The sequence below is a fragment of the Podarcis filfolensis genome (genome assembly GCF_964270895.1).
Source record: "Podarcis filfolensis genome assembly, chromosome: 14".
Classification (NCBI taxonomy): Eukaryota; Metazoa; Chordata; class Lepidosauria; order Squamata; family Lacertidae; genus Podarcis; species Podarcis filfolensis.
This window is the reverse complement of record NC_139616.1, coordinates 19,999,933-20,020,797: the sequence shown is the minus strand read 5'-3', so window position 1 is coordinate 20,020,797 and position 20,865 is coordinate 19,999,933. Positions and strand designations below refer to the sequence as shown.

Sequence of the window (20,865 nt, the reverse complement as noted above, 5' to 3'; positions counted from 1 at the left end):
AAAAGTGTCCCCGGATTCAATGAAAAAAATCTGGTAACTGTATCTTAGAGGCCTCTACTCCAACCCTTTCTTCTCTGTGATTTCTGGAACAAACAAGAAACCATGTGGCCATGGCTCTCTGCAAGTGAACCGCATCTCTCCAAAAGGAAAGTTTTTAAATGAACAATAGTTGACATGTAACCTCCTGGTATGGAGGGCAAGTGCAAAATATGGCTTGAAACTTTAGATGTAATGGCACCAACACACGCACTTGGAGGTGGGACAGTGGTACATGGAAGATAAGGCTGCAATAATATTATTTTAAAACCAACTGTTTGCACCAAATGTTATGCTGCGTTTAGGAAAAAAGTTTTAATTTTACTTTAAAATGTACAGTATAAAAAATTAACAAGAGTGATTCTGAACAAAAACTACAAAAAATAATAATTCCACTTCAGCAATCAATCAAAAGGCTGTGACAGACAATGGTACAGAGTATTCTGCAGACTCCCCAGATGCAGAAAAATGCATTTTAGGATCCATTGGCAATTGAATCTTCCTCCATCTCTTCTTCAGCCTCATCCATAGGGCCTAAAGAAAAGAGCACAATTTCTTAATATTTTAACCATACCCTCCACCACAAATGTGACGCTGATGATAAGGAGTACAGGTCTGCTTTTTTATTCTATGGAAGTATTCCAAAGATGGGCTTTTGATGCTTCAAATTTAGCTCACTAGCATTAAGTGAATTTGCAGGTTCTTAACTTGTTTGCTTCCTCACGCTGCAATAATGGCTATTCTACTAACTACTGCTGCCAAGAAATACTTAATTTTGCATAGCCGCCTTTTCTAAGCTATGGAAAATCCTAGCTTTCTTAAAACTTCTAGCTGTCTAAAAATCAGAAGCTGCCTTATACCATCTTGGCTGTGAGTCCTGGAAGAGCTGCTCCATGCCTGGCAGGCCTTTTCCCACCTGGCCTGGGAGGGCAGGACTGTGATTGACTCCAGCTACAAAAGCCAAGGCTGCTGAACAGATTCGTGGGCTGGGGTATTGTTTGGCTGGTGGCAGGGGTGTGTGTGTTGCTGTTATTGACTTCTGACAAGGGCCAACTCCCCTGCGCGGAGAGGAAGAAAGAGAGAGAAAAAAGGGGCAGTTCAACCTCTCTTCTAAATGTCCTGGAAGAATAAGGGTTCCAAAGATATTCCTTACCTGCTTTACGATCTCTGCCAGGTATCTGACCAGCTTGCAACAGACCCTTCAGCCTCTCTACTTCAGCAAGTGTTGTGGCATTAGCAATGGCATTCTTAAAGGGAAAGATCAAAGGTCACTTATGCAACACTTTTAACATTAAATTCAATGCTTGATTCACAACAATTGAACTGTGCCTATTACAACTGTGCTAACAAGACTGGTCTGAACACCAAGGAAGAAGAAGAAGAGTTTGGATTTGATATCCCGCTTTATCACTACCCGAAGAAGTCTCAAAGCGGCTAACATTCTCCTTTCCCTTCCTCCCCCACAACATACACTCTGTAAGGTGAGTGGGGCTGAGAGACTTCAGAGAAGTGTGACTAGCCCAAGGTCACCCAGCAGCTGCATGTGGAGGAGCGGAGACGCGAACCCGGTTCCCCAGATTACGAATCTACTGCTCTTAACCACTACACCACACTGGCTCTGAAAATGATTCAGCATGTCAAGAAGAGTTCAATTCAATTCCAGCTAGAGGGTGACATTTTATTACCTATAACATTTTAGCTGTTGCTCCTTAGACAAATACATATTTAACCTACTGATATCTACCCCTAGCTATCAGACTTTGTTGATCTGGCCACTTAGAAACTTGAATTTTTGCAATAAGGAGCAAGACAGTTATAGTATGTTTACAAAATCTGAACTCTTTATTTGCAAAGGAAAGCTACGCAAACTATGTCAGTACCTGAAAAACAAAGCAATGTGGCACACTCAAAACACACATAGATAGATATATCTTCTGGAAGTAAATGATAGTGAATGCTTTTCTTGGTAGATTCCTCCCTGTACAAGTCTGAAAAAACATTACCTTAATAGCCTCCACATCTCCTGGGGACGGGCCCACCTTCTTTTTGTCACTTGGCAAGCCAGCACCTGGGTTGAAACTTCAGAAGGAAAAAAGACGCCTTGTTAAAGTCAAGGAGTTATTGTCATGCTTCTCGAGCTTCCAAAGAGAAGTCTCCGGAAGCACCAATTTCAATCAGGTGTAGTATCTTATCTTTGTTAACAAACTGATACAATCAAGTAATAGCTCCTTCAGAAACACCAGCAGAGTGACTTTCCCACATCCCACCCTTTTTAGAGCCTTTTAATAAAAAAATATCAATTGGATGTGTTGTTCAAGCTGCTAGCTTGGATGTTAAAACTGTCAGGGTTCACAATGTACTTGTCGAGAAAAAAGAAGCAATGATTGCCATTCATCAATTAGGCAATTTTGGTGCTAACTAGTGCACCGACTATTCAATTTTCTTACAGCCCAAGAGTATTTACAAACCGGCTGTGGTGTTTCTGAAGGAGACTGCCAGTTTAAAGTGGTTATCTGTATCTTACGTTTTTGCTCTCCTGGCAATATCCTTTGCAAGCTGTGCACCCCGCTTGCCCTTGAACATTTTCTCTGCCTCCTGACGCTCCTACAGCGATACCACACACACAGAGTTAATGCAACATTCAATAGAAGCATGTATACGGTGCATAGCTCCTGACTCCCAAAAAGAAATGGAGCAGTGAGGAGCAATTCTTGAAAAAGCAAGGTGGCATCAAGATGAAGCCTTAAAAGTTGGCCCTAGTGATACCTATAACCCTTCACAAGAAAGATCTATTTTCCATTTAGCTCAGATGGCAAGGGAGTCCACTGAGATATTTCCCACTCTGCAATAGTTCCTGTCCATTAATTTCACTTCAAAAAGAGTATGAAGTTGATTGAAGTCACAGCCAGCAGGCAAACTAGAGTTTATTTGTTACACAAGAAACTAACATTTAATCTCAAAGCATATTTGATAAGACTCTGCTTTCTTTCCTCCAGCCACAGCTGCGAGCAGGGAACAGACACCCCCCATTTCTAGGAATTACCTTCACAGAAACGATTTCAAGTAAATGGAACACACAATAAGATATATACTAAAAAGCTTCAGCATGTTTATCGTCTGAAAACTGCTTCAAGCTTTCATTTAGGCTAACATTTGCTGATTGGTGATGAGAAGGCAATCCTGTATTTATGTTAATAATGATTCAAATCTAAAATACAGTTCCAAATAAAAAAGCTTCCAGGCTTATGACTGCAGATTCATAAATGTGTTTTCATGATATCTGTATGGTCATGAGAAAGGTATTCAGAATTACATTTGCAGAGCCATAGCCATAAACAAATGTCACAGTCTGAAAATGCGTTATAATGAGAAAACTATGTTATACTATAGGCACGAAAAGAAAACTCAAGTAGTAAACATTTAAATGCATAGCTTCTCAAAAGACAAATTCTTCACAATTGCCAAAACACTTACTTTTAATTTCACTTTTTGGAAATCCAGGACTCTGACTTGTGGGACTTTGAAGATGACATACAACCTATAATGCTTCTTATTTGTCACTGGATTCCTTAAAATACTGAAGGGAGGAAAAGGAGAAACCTATTTACACAGTTCAAACAAAGGCACTGCTGAAGAGGAATGTTTTGGCCCAACATTCCCTATTGCCAAGTGTCTTTCCCCTTCATCTCCCAGGTTCTTACCAATGTTGGGAATAATTATTTTTAAGAGGCCAGACCAAATGGCAAGACCCTAGTCCTGCCATCCTCTTAACTATGCTTTGGTCCACCAGCCACTTTGAGGACCGAGGTAAAAAGCCGAGTTGCTTGACTAATTAAAGGGAGATTAATAACCAAAAGTAACCTGATTACACTATTTGATGAAGAATAATAACTTTGATCGCTGTCACCGTTAGTGGGTTACTGATGTCAGAACTGCTCTCAAATTTAATTTTATTGGAGGCAGGACCTACTAATCTGCTACATGTTAATGCATATCTGTTTGTGACGCTCATGAACATAAAAGTTTATGCAAACATTACAATCAGAGACAGGAAGACGTGACACCTATTTCAAAGACCTATGATATCCGGTGCCATCTGTGAATCAAAATATTATCTGAAAAGTAAACTATATGAAGCATAATATTTTCATTTTCATTTCATTCTGAAAAAGCCTCAGCAAAATGTTACAAAAAAGAACTATGCAAATGTTAATTACATAAAATAAACATGGATCCCTTCAGTATATAATTATTTATCTCATCATACTTTTATTATACTCTCCTCTTGTGAAGAAGCATCACTCTGTGGTAAGAATTCACATCTAAAGACCCCAGGTGTACATTTTTATTATTTTAATAATGTTTCAGCGTTTCACTTTCTTTGCATTTAACTGTTGGACAGAATGTATTAGGCTTGAGTTTTGTGTGTTCTCATTTGTGAGACTCTCCCGCCTACGCTGCATTCCATCTCTCCTTATCTGACCTTGAAAGCAGCACAAATGGCAGGATGTTTTCATATGAGTTAGTACCAGAGTCTTAATCAGAAATCCTTGGAAGCTTCCTGAAAGATAGATGGAGAAACGTCAGCAAAGAATGATAATAAGACTAGGCTGCCAGGGCAATGTGGGACACCCAATACCCAAAATGGGCAAAAGGTCTAGGCACTGCTGGTCAACCACAAGGCGACAGCAGGGGGAGGGGAAAGCAGGAAAAGGCCATACATTTTTTCTGTTTCATGACCTGTAACCTTTCCTGACGTACGTGAAGATGTTTTATGACTTCGTTTGCTGCGTTTGAACTACTATATAAGCTTTTGCTCTGAAGTGCCTCTGAGCAAACCCTCTCAACTGGCACTTTGGGTTGAGCTCTATTGCAATAAATAAAATAAATAAAAACGCTGAGTCCCTAAATCTGGATGCTGGACTTGAAACAGTTTCCTTGGTTCTGTGGTTCATTTAAAAGGTGGTCCCTCACCTGGGTAACAAACAGTGGGGATGTAGAGGTGAATTCTTACCACAACTGCACACTCAGAAATCCCTAGAGAGCTTTTGGAAAACAAAGCAAGCCCTCTTAGTTCTATTAAGTGTTGAAGGCTTCAGGAAAAAATATTTGGCAGATCATTTTGCCAACCTTAATTTATAGGACAGACGTTTGGTAAGGAAGGCATATTATAATATTTGATCACAAAGGTGAATTATCTCATACCTCAGATATGTTAGTGATTTGACAGTTGCCAAAGGATCTAGATCACCCTGAATAAGAGAAACACAAATGTAGTTAAAGCTATGTTGATATACGTTTTCCAGCTCACACTGAGGCCCCTTAACCAAGAGTTAATTATACTATAAAATGAGGATCATTGCATGCATTTCAAACTTTATAGCTTAAGAACAGTTAGGCTTAACTCACTATGTGAAACATGTTTGTCTCAGTTGTATGGCTTTACATTGTAAAAGCAAGATAATTAACCCTTAGTGTCTTCGCATTCAAAAATTCATCCAGAACAGCAGCAACAAAAGTTATTTATGGGGTCAGTTTACATTCTAGGGGATTTATTTTCAACTGATTTTTTTCACTTGGTTACTGAGCTCTTCTCCAAGGGTGTGTATGGCTTACTACACCCAACCATATTGTATGTAGATGCTATTTCCAATTGGACATTGCTTCTCTCCACATATAAATGCACCAAAAGAAAAATCTGTGATCTTATACAGGGACAGCACGTGCACCATTTTCCTATACAGTGGTAACTCAGGTTACATACGCTTCAGGTTACAGACTCCGCTAACCCAGAAACAGTACCTCGGGTTAAGAACTTTGCTTCAGGATGAGAACAAAAATTGTGCTCTGGCGGCGCAGCAGCAGCGGGAGGCCCCATTAGCTAAAGTGGTGCTTCAGGTTAAGAATAGTTTCAGGTTAAGAACGGACCTCCAGAATGAATTAATTTCTTAACCTGAGGTACCACTGTACAAATATCAATGGCAAAACTGCATATTAACAAAATACAGTGTCTGATTAAGAAATAATTTTAAGTTCAGGTTTTTCAGGTAGTTTTGGATCATAGCGCTTATTTGTTTAACTTTGCTTTGCCTAAGCTCAGGCAAGCCTTTATGGCCATTTATTTTCAGACCAAGCAACCAGCCAAGATTGATGGTAGATATCAAAGGACTGCCATGCTGACTGAAGGCAGCAGGAGTCCATTAACATCTGGAGGGCCACAAGCTTCAAACTGTTGTTTCTGAAGCTGGCTTGTTTAAACTTAGGAGAATTTGTTACAAATCACAATCTCTAGGTCATTCGCAATGATAAGTGTGATCAGTGGAAAGCAAAATTTAACCGCTGCCAAGGACTCCCAGCTGCATGGAAGGAAGAAATGGGAGAGCAGTGTTGTTCAGGGTCTTCTTGCTCATGCATGTAGCACAAAACCATGGTTTAATGTTGTGTGCAAACCTGGGCCATTTCTTAATTTTAAGCAACAACATGGAAACAATATTCTGAGTAACATTTCACTGGTATTATCTGCTACATTGCAACTGCTCTCAAGAAGTCAGAATGGGTAAAATCTTCGCTGAGAAAGTTGCCTCATGTAATCAAAAAAAGGCAAGAAAACCCTATCTTAGAAAATTTTGGGCCTTTCTAGTGATTGCATGTATGTCATTCAATCATTCCAATTTCTTTCATCCTTTATTTCACTTACCAATTCCATGATGTTATTGTTGGTAAGAATGAGCTCCTTGAGATTTGGTAAAGACTGTTCAAGTCCCTCACCTATTCGGCTAAAAAAAATAAAATGGGGAGGGGGGACGACCATCAGAATAATTATTATATTGGAAGCTGTAAGTCCTCTTCCCCAAACTTCAGCTACTTTTAAGCTTACACTTGAATAAGTGGTACAAGAAGTAGAGTATCGAGAACTGCAGCCAAGGAGACCTCAAAATTGCAGTTGGAAAGACACTCACCTTAACCTGTTGTTATTCATCAGCAATGTTTTCAGTCTTTTCAGCAGAGGAAACCCATCTAACTTCCGAATCTCATTGTCAGAGAAATCGATAGCATCAAACTGGTCCAAAGTAGCACCCAAGTTCTCAATCACAGGGATCTTATATCCTGATGATGCAACATGGGACAAAAACAAACAAACTATAGTGCAGGGAAAATATATACTTTGGGGAAATAGACAACATTGGAACGAAAACTTTCACCTCAGTAAGTCTGAGAGGATGGACTTGGGGTTACTCAGTGAAATTGCGTGCCAGCAGTTTTAGGATAGGCAGAAAAAAAATGGTACTTCAAAGCACTCAATACTAATTTGTAGTTCTCAATGCTACAAGTCATGTTAAATGTTAAACGGGTGTGCCTTTGCTCACAGGTAGAGCACATGCTTTGTTTGAAGGTCTCAGGTTTAATATCTGGAAAATTCAGGTAGGGCTCAGAGACTTCTGTCTGAAACCCTAGAGAGTCACTACCAGTCCATGTAGAAGCAACACTGAGCTAGATAGACCCAATGGCCGGCTCAGTATATGGTGCTTCCTTTGTGGTAATAGCCATCGTCTTAAATTGCTTTAAAAAAGCAGGCTCACAGAGGGAAATTCCATCAACAGTTAATAGCTGCAACAGCTAATTACAAGCTCTATTCTTAAGAAATCAATCTTAGATGCCAAATACTTGTGGGAGGGAGGGTTATTGGGTGTTTTTGTTTTGCTTTGGTTTGTATTCTGTGTTCCCATGTTGCATTTTTATGTTGTGATCTGCCCTGTGATATACAGATGAAGAGTGCCATAGAGATTCAATAAATAATTAAAATGAATACTAAACATGACGGCGTAAGGGTCTTCATTAGCTCCTTTTGAATTTCCTGGAACTGTGTGGCTGGCCTCTTATTAGAGACTGTATATATATGCAATGGGACGCGGGTGGCACTGTGGGTTAAACAACAGCGCCTAGGGCTTGCTGATCAGGTGGTCGGTGGTTCAAATCCCCGTAACAGGGTGAGCTCTCGTTGCTCAGTCCCTGCTCCTGCCAACTGAGCAGTTCGAAAGCATGTCAAAGTGCAAGTAAAGTGGTACCTTGGGTTACAGACGCTTCAGGTTACAGACGCTTCAGCTTACAGACTTCGCTAACCCAGAAATAGTACCTCGGGTTAAGAACTTTGCTTCAGGATGAGAACAGAAATTGCGTGGCGGTGGCGCAGTGGCAGCAGAAGGCCCTATTAGCTAAAGTGGTACCTCAGGTTAAGAACAGTTTCAGGTTAAGAATGGACCTCCAGAATGAATCAAGTTCTTAACCTGAGGTACCACTGTAGATAAATAGGTACCACTCCGGCGGGAAGGTAAACAGCGTTTTTGTGCGCTGCTCTGGCTCGCCAGAAGCAGCTTAGTCATGCTGGCCACATGACCCAGAAGCTGTACGCCGGCTCCCTCGGCCAGTAAAGCGAGATGAGCACCGCAACCCCAGAGTCGGCCACGACTGGACCTAATGGTCAGGGGTCCCTTTACCTATCTACAGTACAGAGGTACCTCGGGTTACATACGCTTCAGGTTACAGACTCCGCTAACCCAGAAATAGTGCTTCAGGTTAAGAACTTTGCTTCAGGATGAGAACAGAAATCGTGCCCCGGCGGCGCGGCGTCAGCAGGAGGCCCCATTAGCTAAAGTGGTGCTTCAGGTTAAGAACAGTTTCAGGTTAAGAACGGACCTCCGGAACGAATTAAGTACTTAACCCGAGGTACCACTGTATATGCAACAGGGGTCTTCTTACATTAGCATCTGTCCATTATTTTGGGGGTGCCCGCCGAACCAACATTGCTCCTTAAGGCCCAGGTGACCTCTGCGGCATTGGGCTCCTATTACCACCAGCTGCAACAGGTACGCCAACCACACCCTTTCCGGGACAGGGGCGGCGCGACCCACGTGGGCCACCTAACGTGACCCTCTTGAGCCACCGTCCCCCGACTCAGCTCCCCCTCCCGCTTTGCCTACTGCCCGCGCGCTTCAGGCCTACTAAGGTCAAGCAAGCGCCGCGCGCTTCCGGCTCCCAGGCCGCCGCCGCCGCCGCCGCCACCACAAGGCCGCGTTCCTCACCGCGCAGGTCCAGCTCCCGGTCCCGCACGGCGTTTGTGTACTGCGCCGCCTGCTCGATGAGCTCCGCCGTCAGCTTCACCATTTTCGCTCCCCGCGGCCGCCGCACACCAAAAGGAAACCTGAGCGGCACGCCGACGGAGGAGCCGAATTAATACGCATGCGCCGGCCGGCCGCGCAGCCCGCAGAGCCGAGTCGCCGAGCCACGTAGACAGGGGGTGAGTCGAGTGCCGAGCGGCGCCTTCGGAGAGACGCTTGCTCGTCGCCATGGCGACGCTTTGAGTTCCGGGAGGCCTGCAGAGGCTTTTGGGTCGTTGAGCTTACCCTCGAGAAGAGAAGCGTATGGTGCCCGCCTGGTTAGACGCAGTTAACTAACGTGCCAATTCATTTAGCACAGTTCTGCGCATACTTGCCACCAAATTTCTTTTAGCACAATTTTGTGCATACTTACAGCTAATTTCTTTAGCACAATTCTGTGCATACTTACAGCTAATTTCTTTAGCACAGTTCTGTGCATACTTGCCACCAAATTTCTTTAGTACAATTCTGTGCATACTTGCAACCAAATTCATTTAGCACAATTCTGGGCATACTTACAACTAATTTCTTTAGCACAGTGCTATGCATAGGTAAAGGTAAAGGGGCCCCTGACCATTAAGTCCAGTCGTGACCGATTCCGGGGTTGCGGCGCTCATCTTGCTTTATTGGCCGAGGGAGCCGGCATACAGCTTCCGGGTCATGTGGCCAGCATGACTAAGCCGCTTCTGGCGAACCAGAGCAGCGCACGGAAACGCCGTTTACCTTCCCGCCAGAGTGGCACCTATTTATCTACTTGCACTTTGACGTGCTTTCGAACTGCTAGGTTGGCAGGAGCAGGGACCAATCAACGGGAGCTCACCCTGTCGCGGGGATTCGAACAGCTGACCTTCTGATTGGCAAGTCCTAGACTCTGTGGTTTAACCCACAGCACCACCCGTGTCCCTTAGTGCTGTGCATACTTGCCACCAAATTTCTTTTAGCACAATTCTGTGCATACTTACAACTAATTTCTTTAGCACAGTTCTGTGCATACTTGCCACCAAATTTCTTTAGCACAATTCTGTGCATACTTGCAACTAATTTCTTTAGCACAATTCTGTGCATACTTGCCACCAAATTTCTTTAGCACAATTCTGTGCATACTTGCCACCAAATTCCTTTAGCACAATTCTGTGCATACTTACAACTAATTTCTTTAGCACAATGCTGCGCATACTTGCAAGCAGATTCTGTTGAGCTCGGAAAGGCTGCTCCCAATTAAGCACACGTACAATTCCACACATACTGAATGTTCCAACTGACCTCTGGTTTACAGTCCTTGTTCCTGATGAATTCTTGCTGTTTTATCCTTATTTTGTCATTTGATGAGTAAAGAGCACCAGAATAGTCCCGCTGGATCAAACTGAAGGTCTGTCTAGTCCAGCATCCTGTTCTTAGATTGGTTATCCAGATGTCTCTGGGAAACCAACAAAGAGCATGGCAGCACGAAAACCCCTCTCCCCAGTCGTGATCCCCAACAACTGGTATTCAGAGGCAATCCTTAGCTAGATGGACTATTGGTCTGATAGAATAAAATGTCATTTCATGTCTCGATTGTAGCAGTTTTGCTGGTGGAATTCAATGAATTGAAGGGGCACAATTGAAGTGGATTTGTTCTTGTGCTATAAACATATTAAAAATGAAATAAAAATGGCCCTTTTTGCAGTAAGGAACTCAGTGGGGAATGCACTACTAGAAAGTGTGGGATAACAGTTGACCTGCATACAAATAGGCTTGCCATATGTCCTCTTTTTACAGGACACATCCTATTTTTCATGGGTATGTTAAAATGAGAGTCATCATAATGTTCCATAGTTACGGTAATAGGAGAAGGTGGCCAATGTGTCCTCTGTTTTGCTCTTCAAAATATGGCAACTATAAGTCTGAATGAATAAGCAGCCAACCTCTTACAATCTCCCTGCAAACTTTGGGCGAACAGATCAGGATGGAAATTCAACCAACACAACATGTGGATGCAACCCAAAATATCCTAGACAAGCCACAGCAGCTATTTCCTCTGCCATACATAATTTTAAAATCTTTATTTTTCTTTCACTGAAGACCACATGGTGGCACACTAGCGTCAAGTAAATTTCCACTTCTTCTCTATTCCATTTGCAAGCTATTTAACAAAGGAAAAGCGTTTTAATTTTATGGCAGTGCAGATCCAGGTAACAGACATCACTAACAAAGAGGGACACAATTTGCGGCTAGCCCACATTTTTGCCAATGAATACAGCAATAAATTATTCTGCACTGTGCCACACTCTGCCAAAGCTGATTATTTAAAAAAACTATTGAGTTTTTTTGGTTCCAGTCGGTCACCCACGAGTGTGAAAAGTTCATACAAAAGAAAAGAATTAATAGTTGCCTGAAAGAGTTTTTAAATTATTATTGTGTACAACCAAGATGAACTAAGAGCCAGGTACAAGGCCCACCCCTAAAGAAAAGTTATAGGACAGGGAGGGGCATATTTAGGTGCCCTCCAAATCTCTGGTTTTATATCTGCAAGAGGGGATTATGTAGAACAGAGGAAGCTTTTCGGCAGCTAGGAAAACAGGACAGATCTGAATCTTTTTGAACCCCCACAGAGCCACCCACCTGTCAGTCGTCTGGAGGGGAGGGCATCTGCCTTGCTAGAGTAGTCTCCACCAGGAACACACTGGCAAAGCAGCACCCAGCTGGATTGAACACTCTGCTATCCAGCTGATGAGAGGAGGATTCAATCCTGCAGAGCAGTACCTGGGGAGGGGGGGGGGGCTAGCCAGGTTATTTTTGCCCTGGGTGAAGCCTCCAGAGGGATGTCATTGAGGCCCCAAGCTTCTCTCTCTCTCTTTGTATGTGTGTGTGTGTAAACAAATTTGCAGATGGGGGGGGGGGATGCGCCAAACTGTGTCTTTGACCGAGGTGAAATAAAGCCTAGTTTTGCCCCTGAATCCTGCTGGCTGCAGGGATCTGCTTTGACAACGCATTCCGCACAGGGGATGCAGTGTCCCAAGTACTGTAATGCCCAGCAGGACTGAGCCCAACCCGCTTGCCTATAAACTGATGGACTGTGAGCATGGCTAGAGAAAATGGGCTCACATGCTAACCTGAGCCCTGCAGTGGGCCAAGACTGGTACCCCCCCTCTTGTTGTAAAAGAGGCTGCTGAAGCTGTCAAACCAGTCTCTTTGCTAAGCTAATGCCCCTAGCCAACATTTCTTTCCTGCCAGGCCTTTGGCGTTTAATTATCTGTGGTCCCCTTCAGTGGGTGAGGTGTTTTAATTCTGCTTTTTAAAAATTTGCTTCTTCTGTGCTTTGTTTTATGGTGGTTTTACTATTATTTATTTATTGTTGTGGGTCACCTTGGGTTATATCGGTAGGAAAACAATGACGAATAAGTTTAATAAATAATAAGAATTCTGAAGTTAGTGTGGCTTATGTTTTCAAATTGTGCGGAAGCTGGGTTGAGGAAAGACACACCAGACAGTTGTATTTCTCAAGAAATTACAGGATAGGTATGGATTGTGGCTAACGTCATGCACACACAGCTTGAAGCAGCGGCAGTGGGAGCATACTGGAGCGAGAGTAAATGGTAACGCTGTTCCTCTCCCTGCTGCTAATTGCAGCTGTGTTAGGCACCAGGAGTTGCTCGTGCATTAAATGCGGTGTCTATTAACTTCTTTGCCCCTGTGGTATTTGCTGAGAGTGCGCTGGCATTTCTACCACCGCTCCTGTTTGCGGAGATTGGGAGACGGAAGTTCTGGACATGCTGATGACAGGATAGGACATTATTATAATTACAGCTCTGGGTCAGGGAGGAAATGAATGTGTAAATCACAGGCCCCCACATTCACTCTCCTCTGCTGCTGGGTTTTTGTGACCCTGAGAAAGAAAAAAGCATGCTTCCTTGTGGTTACCAAGGACCCTTGCTTGTACCACAGTTAGCAAGGGACAAGCTAGTAGTTTTTTTAAGGGTGCTGAGAATTGTTAGGAGGCCCCTGTACCCCCACAGACCTACAATTTCTAGAGTTTCCTATGAAGACAGATGGACTGTTAAACCACTCTAGGAGAGGAATAAGGGTCTCTGAACAACTCTCTGCAACCTTAGGAAACTAAAATGTGTCTGTAACTAAAAAGAAATAAAAATAGTTGTATCTACAGTGGTACCTCAGGTTACATACACTTCAGGTTACAGACTCCGCTAACCCAGAAACAGTACCTCGGGTTAAGAACTCTGCTTCAGGATGAGAACAGAAATCGCACGGCGGTGGCGCAGCAGCAGCGGAGGCCCCATTAGCTAAAGTGGTGCTTCAGCTTAAGAACAATTTCAGGTTAAGAACAGACCTCCAGAACGAATTAAGTACTTAACCCGAGGTACCATTGTACTTTCCTGCTATTGAGCTTAACACAAATTGAGCAGCCACCCTTCCCTTCAGTTCAAACACAGGCATACTTCTGAAACAATCCTTTCTCTTCGTCGGCAGGTCAAGCCTCCCTCACAGTTGTCAAACGAACACAAACCGCGCACACACCATTTTTGTAATTCCAAGCAGGGCACCAGATTTTCCAAGGTCCACCATAAATGGCTGATGGGCTGCATTTTTGCCCTGTGGATTATGAAGCGCGCAGGCCAGATGTCAGGGTTTCTCTTCGGGATTTATTTTTATTTATCAGCCGTGCTTACACTTTGAAGAGCTTTGAGTAGCTTCCATATGGTTCCCACATGGTCTCCTGTCCAAGCAGCTGACAAGTAGAAGTTACTTTGGGGCTAGCAGATGGCCCAGGAGCACCTGGTGATACAGGCCTGTCCATAGTCACCAAAGTTACTGTATTTACTCGAATGTAATGCGAAATTATGTCGCGAAAAATAGGGTGTGCATTAGATTCAATGGCGCATTAGATTTGCGTAAATACAGTAAGTGGCTGCAGGCTCGATCAGTATTACGGATTGCCACTTTGTTGTTGTTGTTTAGTCGTTTAGTCGTGTCCGACTCTTCGTGACCCCATGGACCAGAGCACGGATTGCCACTAGGAGGCCTATATACATATAGGGCTTTCTTTCAGCTGGAACTCAGTTCCAGAATCTCTGAGCGGGGTGCCATTGCCGTTCTAAGAGAACAAGGGAGGTATTCATGATAGGTTCTTGCACCTAGTTTTGATAAAGCTGCTAATGGACCAAATACAGACACCTTCAAGTGTCCCTATTTTCCAAGGAGATTCCTGGATTAACAGAAGCTGTCCCGGTTTCTGATTTGATCCCCAAATGTCCCGTTTTCCCTTAGGACGTTCCTATTTTCATCGGAGAAATGTTGGAGGGTATCAAATTAGCATTTGAACAGGAACAGTTCTGAAGGGGGAACATATATATAATGCACATGTGTCACCTGCTATCCACATAGGTAAAGGTAAAGGGACCCCTGACCGATAGGTCCAGTCGTGACCGACTCTGGGGTTGCAGCGCTCATTTTGCTTTATTGGCTGAGAGAGCCGGTGTTTGTCCGCAGACAGCTTCTGGCTCATGTGGCCAACATGACTAAGCCGCTTCTGGCGAACCAGAGCAGCGCACGGAAATGCCGTTTACCTTCCTGCCGGAGCGGTACCTATTTATCTACTTGCACTTTGACGTGCTTTCGAACTGCTAGGTTGGCAGGAGCTGGGACCGAGCAACGGGAGCTCACCCCGTTGCGGGGATTCGAACCGCCAACCTTCTGATCGGCAAGTCCTAGGCTCTGTGGTTAACCCACAGCGCCACCCACGTGCTATCCACATACTGCCCACCAATACTTGAAACACAGCAGCTACCCCAGCTTATAGGACCTCAGAAGAGGTATTTTCTCCTGACTGAGAAATAAGAGCATCAGGACAAAAGCCCAGCTAGTCCGGGATTCTGGGCAGCAGTCAACGTTGTACTAAAATGGTCCACAAGAGCAAGCATTTCTTCTTGCCGGATGGATTGATTTTTCTTTTCCTCACACATGCTGTTCTGGGGGGTTCTCCTTAACTCCTGGGGGGTCCTCCTGGGGGTGAACAGTGGGAGGAGAGAAGGGAAGCCTCATTGTGCTAGTGGAAGTCACTGCACGGGCTTCAGCTGGGAGGGCCAGTTAGTTGAATCTGGCGCACTGTTCCATGGCCCACCAGATGCCTATGGGAAGCCCATAAGTATCTTCTGAAATTCCTACATTAGAAATAATCAACAATATCTTTAAGACCAGCTGCCCTGTTAGAGCAAGCATAGGGACCCTGTGACCCTCCGGATTATGATGGACTCCAAAATCCATCAACCTCAGCCAGCATGGCTGTAGAGCCACAGATTCCCCATCCCTAAATTAGAAGCACCTTGAATCATGCTGTGGGTCATTAGCTCACTCACTGGGAATAATCTACAAGATGAATCACATCCCAATGGATTTTTGTGTGTGCATCTCATCAATAAATATAGGTCGTTGATCCCCCTCCAGATGGTAATTAAAAGACTACACAGAAATAGGATATTCATAGTAAAATAAAGCAATTTACTTTGGTTGCTTTGGGGTGGGGTAAGTACAGAATAACTCATCAGGACTATAAACATTTTATTCATGGTGTGGTTGCCTTGTCAACTTCTTGCCATTGATTACATCAGAAACACTGTGTTGGCTTTCACTATTCATTCAAGCCAAGTTTGAGAGCACATGGGTCTAAAGCAGTACGGTCATGTCAGTTAATTTTAGCCAGGAAAAAAAAAGCTTAGAAAACTCACTTTGTTAAGAGCCAATTAATGTTTTACCGCCAATTTCATGGGCTGAAGGTTTAACTTATTAAAACAGCCAACAACGCGAATCAGAACAGGCATTATAAGAAAAAAGAGAAGTGTTGTTTACATATGTCTGAAGAAGGGGAAAAGGGACATATTTGTTGAAACTTACAAAGATGTCACTGGAAGGGAAGGAGACACATAAAAAAAAAGGTCTGTCCCTGTAAAAAATAATTTAAAATTTCTGTGAATAAAGGCAATGACTGTATAAGTTACTTTTTTAAAAAATTCTGTAAGACAACATAGCCAAATATATTTAAACACAATTATATAAACACCACACAACAAACTAAAAAATATATATTATTATATGTATATATATATATATATTTATATGTATAGTGAATACATTCAGATGTGTTGTATAGCGCCGTTCGGTACAATTGGTTGTTTCCCTTCCCTCCTGGCTGGCTAAATAGAACGTCTCCTGGAAGGGATTGCTTACTAAAGTCACTGAGCTGTCATTAGACAGGAAAGGTTTTGTCAGCAAGTTGTGGTAGGCCAGAAAAATGAAGCCATCAATCAAAGCTGAAAAAGCTAGGAGAGGCAAACATTTGGGGAGGGGAGGAGGGCAGAAATAATCTTTTGTTGCGGAGAGGAAATTATTCTAGTCTGTGTCTGCAGACAAGAGATGAATTTATTCCTAGCAATTTCACGGTGAAGGCTTCAATCCTGCAGGGTGCTCATGGCTTACCGGGTTCCCGACAGTCACTTAGGAAGGATTTGGCTACTCAGAACAGCTTGCAGTAAAGGTGGACACTTGGGGCTTAGACAAAGACCGCTCTCACCTCTTCCTGCCAACTCTGGGATCGCCTCTTTGGTGACTGCCAAGTTGCAAGTTTGCTATGGCCAATTTTGCTCCTAAAAGGCAACTGGGGATTGTCCTTATTTTTCACCACAACATTGCTGGGGTGAAGTGCATCAAGCCAGGGTTGCACTGAAAGAAAACTCAATCACTGTACAGCTAAAGGGCTGTAAATTCTTCTGGGATGGGTGGGCAAGAGGTGCCCTTTTCTTCTCAAAAGTGCAGAAATACCTTACATCTGCCCAGTCACCCGCCTGGATACTATTTGGGAGGGTTGATTATTTTGAATGAAGCTGGGCATGTGGACTTTGGTGTCACTCTCCATTTGCAAGACATGTCCAAGAAGGATTTGTGTTCCCATCTGCATTTTTATTCATTTTTATTTTTTTCTTTTAAGATGCAACAAGCAAAGCAAGGGTGCTACCTAGGCTTGGGTGTTAACCAGGCGTGTGGCACTGTAAAAACCAGACTGGCAGGCAATATTAAAGTGATCCGAGTTGCAAGCCGAAGCTTCAGTCAGCGCTGGGTGAAGCTTCCCAAAGGGGGGGGGGGAGGTAGGGGTAGGGGCAGACAGGGAGGAGAAGGGAGACTTTGTCCTAGGGAACTGGCACAACAGGGCCTCCAGAGGGCAGATATTAAAATCTTCAGCTCAGCCAGCCAAGAGGCACGTCCGACAGCAAAACTGTATAAATGGCTTGCGCTCACAGAGTTTGTTGGATTTCACCATCTCGCAGAAGACCTCATCAGCTGGGAGAGCATACATACATTTGGAAAGAGGGAGGAGAGGGGGAAAGAAATTGGATTAGCATTTTAGCCAAACAAAGTAGGACTGGAAAAAGCACAGCAAGAACTATTCTGCTACACGAGAGATAACAGAAAAAAGCAGCTCATCCATCTATTGGAGAGTTTCAAGATGGGGAGGGGCATGTGCACTTCATGAGCATAGCTCTTACACATGCATAGACTTCAGAATGGAGATATTTATCTAATCCTTCTACCTACCATATTTATATCCCAACCTTTCCCCCCGTGAGCTCAAAGTGGTGTACATAGTCCTCCCCCATCTCTGTTAACTCCCCACAAAGATCCTGTGAGGTAGGTAGGGGCAGTGACCGGCCATGGCAGGGTGGGAATGTGAACCCTGGTCTCCCAGGTCCCAGCCTGACACACTAACCACTACACAACACTCTTCTGATCAAGTACTGCACAGATGCACCAACACAGTTGAATTGTACAAGGGGATGAGCAAGAAGGGAAAAGAAAATGACAAAATGGCCTCACGCGGCATTAGGATAATATGGAAAAACTGAAGGATGGTGGGGATGAGTTATTGCATCTCTGAAACCTGGCTGTCCATTGTGCCCACACCACAAAGGAAGATGCCATATATGGAGTCAGACTGCTGGGTCCACTTAGTTCAGTACTGTCTATAATAATAATAATAATTTATCATTTATACCCCACCCATCTGGCTGGGTTTCCCCAGCCACTCTGGGCAGCTTCCAACAAAATATTAAAAGCACGATAAAAGATCATTGAAAACTTCCCTAAACAGGGCTGCCTTCAGATGTCTTTTAAAGTCAGATAGTTGCTTTACATCTGATGGGAAGGCGTTCCACAGGGCGGGCGCCACTACCAAGAAGGCCCTTTGCCTGGTTCCCTGTCCCTTCGCTTGTCACAGGGAGGGAACCAGCAGAAGACCCTTGGAGGAGGACCTCAGTGTCCAGGCTGAGTGATGGGGGTGGAGATGCTCTTTCAGGTATACTGGACCGAGGCCGTTTAGGGCTTTAAAGGTCAGCACCAACACTTTGAACTGTGCTCAGAAACGTACTGGGAGCCAATGTAGGTCTTTCATTATGTGGTCTCGGCTGACTGGCAGCAGTTGTCCAGGGTTTCTGGCAGGGGGCACCCCCAGCCTTACCTGGAGATGCCAAGGGTTGAACCTGGGACCTTCTGCATACAAAACAGGTGCTCTTCCACGGAGCTGCAACCCTTCCCCACTAGCTCATTTTATTGTGCTGCCACAGGGCCAAAGCAAGAGGTTCCCTTGCAGGCCTCCACACTTCCCCTTGCCCCCTGCCTAGAGAGCACGGGTCCAGCAGTTTTCAGTTTGCCCTGCCAATTTCCCAGAGGAAGCCCATGCTTCGCCGCTGGAACTGGAACAAATGTAACTCCACAGAAAAGGTGAGTGACGTCAAATTCAGCAGTAAATAGTGGCTTTCCCTGGGGGAAAGCAGCAGAACAAACAGGAAGTGTGGATGAACCTTGAGGTGGGTAAGGAAAGCTTGGTCAGTCTGTCCCTTTTTAGGGATATCTCCCGATATTCTCACTGAAACAGCTGACAAAGGGTGCAATGACGGACAGGCTGAATTTAAGAAAGAGATATAAAAATGTTTTTCAGCAGCATCATGTATAGACTTGGAATATGCCAATTTCTCCCATCCTTCAGCAGTCGATTCTTAAAACAGCTCCATGCAAATTCTGTGCCGGGAGAAATTACAGGATTTTTTTTTCTTTCTTACCTTACCTGCACATTTTCAGGTCACTGATTCTTCTCTACCGCCTGCTGCCCCAAAGTTAAATTTCAGTAAAGTTCATTATATATTCCATAAATATGAAATCTCAACCTCAAAAGTAATTAAAATTGCTGCAAGTTCCTGATGCAAGAAGGGAGTGAAGAATGAGCAACATCTGGCCGAAGACAAGGATGAGATTCTAGGGAATGTAGGTATGCAGAACTAGTAATGATTCAATCGAAATGTTAGCTCCTAAAGTCCCATCACATTTCTTCCCTAGATGCCCTCCAATTTGATACTAAAATCTAGTTCCATTTGAGCTGCACATGGTTTCCCCCCCCCCCCCTTTGCTCCCCAGCTGCATCATCTTTCAACTGCTGTGATGGAACCAAGCAAAGGGGGACAGAGGCTGTATTAACAGTATAATTTAAAGCACATGATCTACTCCAAAGAACCCTGGGAACTGTAGTTGGTTAGTGGTGCTGGGAATTGTCGCTCTGTGGGGAGTAAACTACAGTGACTTAGCACGTGACTTAGCCCCAAGGGATCCTGGGAGGTCTCGTTTCCCCCTCACAGCAATACAATTCCCAGCACAAACTTTTTAACCAAAAACGCTTCTAGAATTATTTGGAGGAAGTCATGTGCTTCAAATGTGCATTGGATGTGCTTTAAATGCATGGTTTAGATCTGCTCATCTTTAATAAACGTCCATGCGAATACATACCATTGTGGCATCTGTCGCTAGCAATGCACGAGCCACTAAGCAAGCTAAAGCCTTCTTTACACCGGAGACATTTTCTTCCCGAGCTGTCACAACTTGAACAGTTATCTTCACATCTGAGGAAGAGATGAAAAAGGCAACTCTTTCTAGTAGCTCGTTGCGTGCCCATAATCCAAACTAAAGCATGGAACCCACAGCCCTCCAGGTTTTGAGGGACTGCAACTCCCATCATCCCCAATCACTGACCATGTTGGCTGGGACTGAGGAAGCTGGCGTCCAGCCAACATGGAGATGTTTCCCATCCTTGGCACAGATGGAAGGAGGGTAGACATATCTGACCACTAGCTTATCCCACAGCCCTACCAAAACTCTCTTCCTATACAGAGAATTTGAGGTCTCCCATCCAGACAGTTGCTGTCCCTACATTGTATCCAGCACAAGAGCCATGCCAACCCACCAGGACAGTTCTGTTGCTCCTGTGTAGTCCAGAACTCCTTACCCTGATCTTGGGACTCCTTAACCATGGACCACTGCTTCTAGCTTGGCTAGTCTCATCTTTCCTAGTATAGCTCAGTCGGTAAAGCTCAAGACTCTTAAAACATGGTGTCATGGGTTTGAGCCCCATGTTGAGCAAAGGATTCCTGCATGGCAGGGGGTTGGAATATATGACCCTCATAATCCCTCCCACCTCTACAATTCTTTAATTCTATGCCTGAGGGCCGTGGCTGCCATGACTACCTGTTGCTGAGCCTGTATGTCTCCTCTGCTTCAATAGATATCTCTCTTCCTTACTCTCAAGGAAGAGCCTCCATTGTCAAGGTCTGGGAGGGAGCTAAGACACCTTTCTGGAGATGTG

General features: G+C 44.1%; 2 protein-coding genes across 5 annotated transcripts in view; both read right to left on the bottom strand.

Moving 5' to 3' along the window:
* Positions 1–332: 332 nt before the first annotated feature.
* Positions 333–9,294, bottom strand: SNRPA1 (small nuclear ribonucleoprotein polypeptide A'). The gene is made up of 9 exons (XM_083587041.1): positions 9,117–9,294; positions 6,996–7,143; positions 6,734–6,812; positions 5,242–5,288; positions 3,511–3,613; positions 2,561–2,640; positions 2,040–2,115; positions 1,190–1,283; positions 333–570 (listed from the first exon to the last, which is right to left on the bottom strand). Exons 1-9 carry the CDS (start codon positions 9,196–9,198, stop codon positions 512–514), a joined length of 768 nt encoding a protein of 255 aa, XP_083443167.1. The 5' UTR covers positions 9,199–9,294; the 3' UTR covers positions 333–511.
* A 6,371-nt stretch (positions 9,295–15,665) lies between these two features.
* PCSK6 (proprotein convertase subtilisin/kexin type 6) overlaps positions 15,666–20,865 on the bottom strand; it is a 102,656-nt gene continuing 97,456 nt past the window's right edge. For all 4 annotated transcript variants that reach the window (XR_014541637.1, XM_083586400.1, XM_083586399.1 and 1 more), the window contains exons 20-21: positions 20,013–20,125; positions 15,666–17,519 (exon numbers count right to left, since the gene is read on the bottom strand). Coding sequence is in view for 3 of the 4 variants with exons in the window: in XM_083586400.1 (XP_083442526.1) it covers positions 17,422–17,519; positions 20,013–20,125 (211 nt within the window). In the remaining variant the exon portion in view is untranslated. The remainder of the gene's footprint in view (positions 17,520–20,012; positions 20,126–20,865) is intronic.